Source organism: Coenobita brevimanus, chromosome 71 (assembly GCF_032717465.1).
Source record: "Coenobita brevimanus isolate Jiangsu-jjx chromosome 71, ASM3271746v2, whole genome shotgun sequence".
Classification (NCBI taxonomy): Eukaryota; Metazoa; Arthropoda; class Malacostraca; order Decapoda; family Coenobitidae; genus Coenobita; species Coenobita brevimanus.
In genome coordinates this window covers 25,238,891-25,240,346 of record NC_137024.1, presented here as the reverse complement: position 1 = coordinate 25,240,346, position 1,456 = coordinate 25,238,891, and the positions used below count along the sequence as shown (strand labels likewise).

Sequence of the window (1,456 nt, the reverse complement as noted above, 5' to 3'; positions counted from 1 at the left end):
GGTTATGTTTCTGAGAATTAGCAAGGTTTCCTAGGGCTTGAATGATGTGTGCCTCACTTTATGTACCATGTCAGTCGGTACGTTGTTGATAGTTCTCCCACATCCATATTTTCTCTTTCCTTGTCTCTGATGCCTAACTTACCTCACCCCATCATTAAGTGGAAATAACGATGATGATGATGTTAGATAAAATTTGCTAACATTTCAGGAAGGGAATGTGCTTGGTGGAACATGTAGCAGCTCTGAACCTAACCTTCCCGCTACCCTGGACCCAAGGCACATTCTGCACGCACCCTACGTAAGCTCCTTTATTTGCTTGAATGAGTAGATTTGGGTCGGGTGGGGTTTGGGTGGAGTGGGCTGTGTCGAGTTGAATCTCAGAGGCTTGTCAGTCTGTCTGGGGTTGAGTGAGTGGTGGTACACTAGTGACATGGTATTTGTGCTCGGGTTTGCTTCTGGGTCTCCTTCATGTGACTTATTATGTGATTTTTGGTAAGTGTTGTGACCCGAATATGCTGTTCAGAGAGGCATTTTTCATTGTGCATACTTAAGACAGGATGAGCAATGCCTTTCCATCATCTAAAATTGGGCCAGATGGTGGTAGGGCTTGCTCTGACGGTGTATTCCTTCCCTTCACCACACTGTGTTTAGGTATCGTGGTGTCGTTTCTACATCACAAAATGAATGGAGGCCTTGCGTATAATATTAAGTTTGAACGTGTTTTGTAAGTGTTTTAGTGACTGAATAATACATTGCTCGGCACCTGGAATGTGCGAGATGATCCAGATTCAGTGCCTGCGTACTGTATGATGTAGTAGAGTCAGGGCGCGTCCACACGTAACTTCGAATATGTGTTGACAACACAGCTGGCAACATATTTTGATACATGTATACAGCAGTAGTTGGACAGATGTGTGCAAACATGTTGCAGTGCAGATTCAAACCTGGTGGCGGCAGAGGTGATGGGATAAGTGTGTCCATACGTGGCAGCTGAGACTTTATAATGATGTTACCAACATGATGTGGACGCTGCTGTTCCCAGCATGTCTGCATCTTGTTCGTTATTGTATTGTTTACATGTTGCCAGCACTTGTTCCGGTAAACGTGTGGACGCGCCCTCAGAAGCCACACCTTCCTCAGTTGAAGAATAAGCTTTGTTCACGAGACATATCGGTGTGTTTCACTGTCCTCTCATCACATTTATTGCCACATTTTCTTCCCTACCATTGTTTTATCCTTCACCATCCAATACTCTACAAAGAGTGTCATGTTTTCAGTCAACTCCGGCAGCAGTGTTGCCATGGATTCAACTTGGCCCCGCTGGAGAGAGGCTGTCCTATGGGTGAGTGTTGTGGCATGGATACAGGTTTGAGATTCCCTAACACCTTCACTACCAAAACATGTATTAATCTTAATACCGTCAGATGATTTAGTCAACGTACAACATACCTCTTGG

The 1,456-nt window shown here is 44.7% G+C and overlaps 1 protein-coding gene across 1 annotated transcript in view; it reads left to right on the top strand.

Moving 5' to 3' along the window:
- The first annotated feature begins 215 nt into the window (after positions 1-215).
- The window catches only part of LOC145406708 (transforming growth factor-beta-induced protein ig-h3-like), a 36,386-nt gene continuing 35,145 nt past the window's right edge, over positions 216-1,456 (top strand). Inside the window, exons 1-2 of the mRNA XM_080277809.1 lie at positions 216-298; positions 1,278-1,342. Of these exons, the coding sequence (XP_080133935.1) occupies positions 216-298; positions 1,278-1,342 (148 nt within the window). The remainder of the gene's footprint in view (positions 299-1,277; positions 1,343-1,456) is intronic.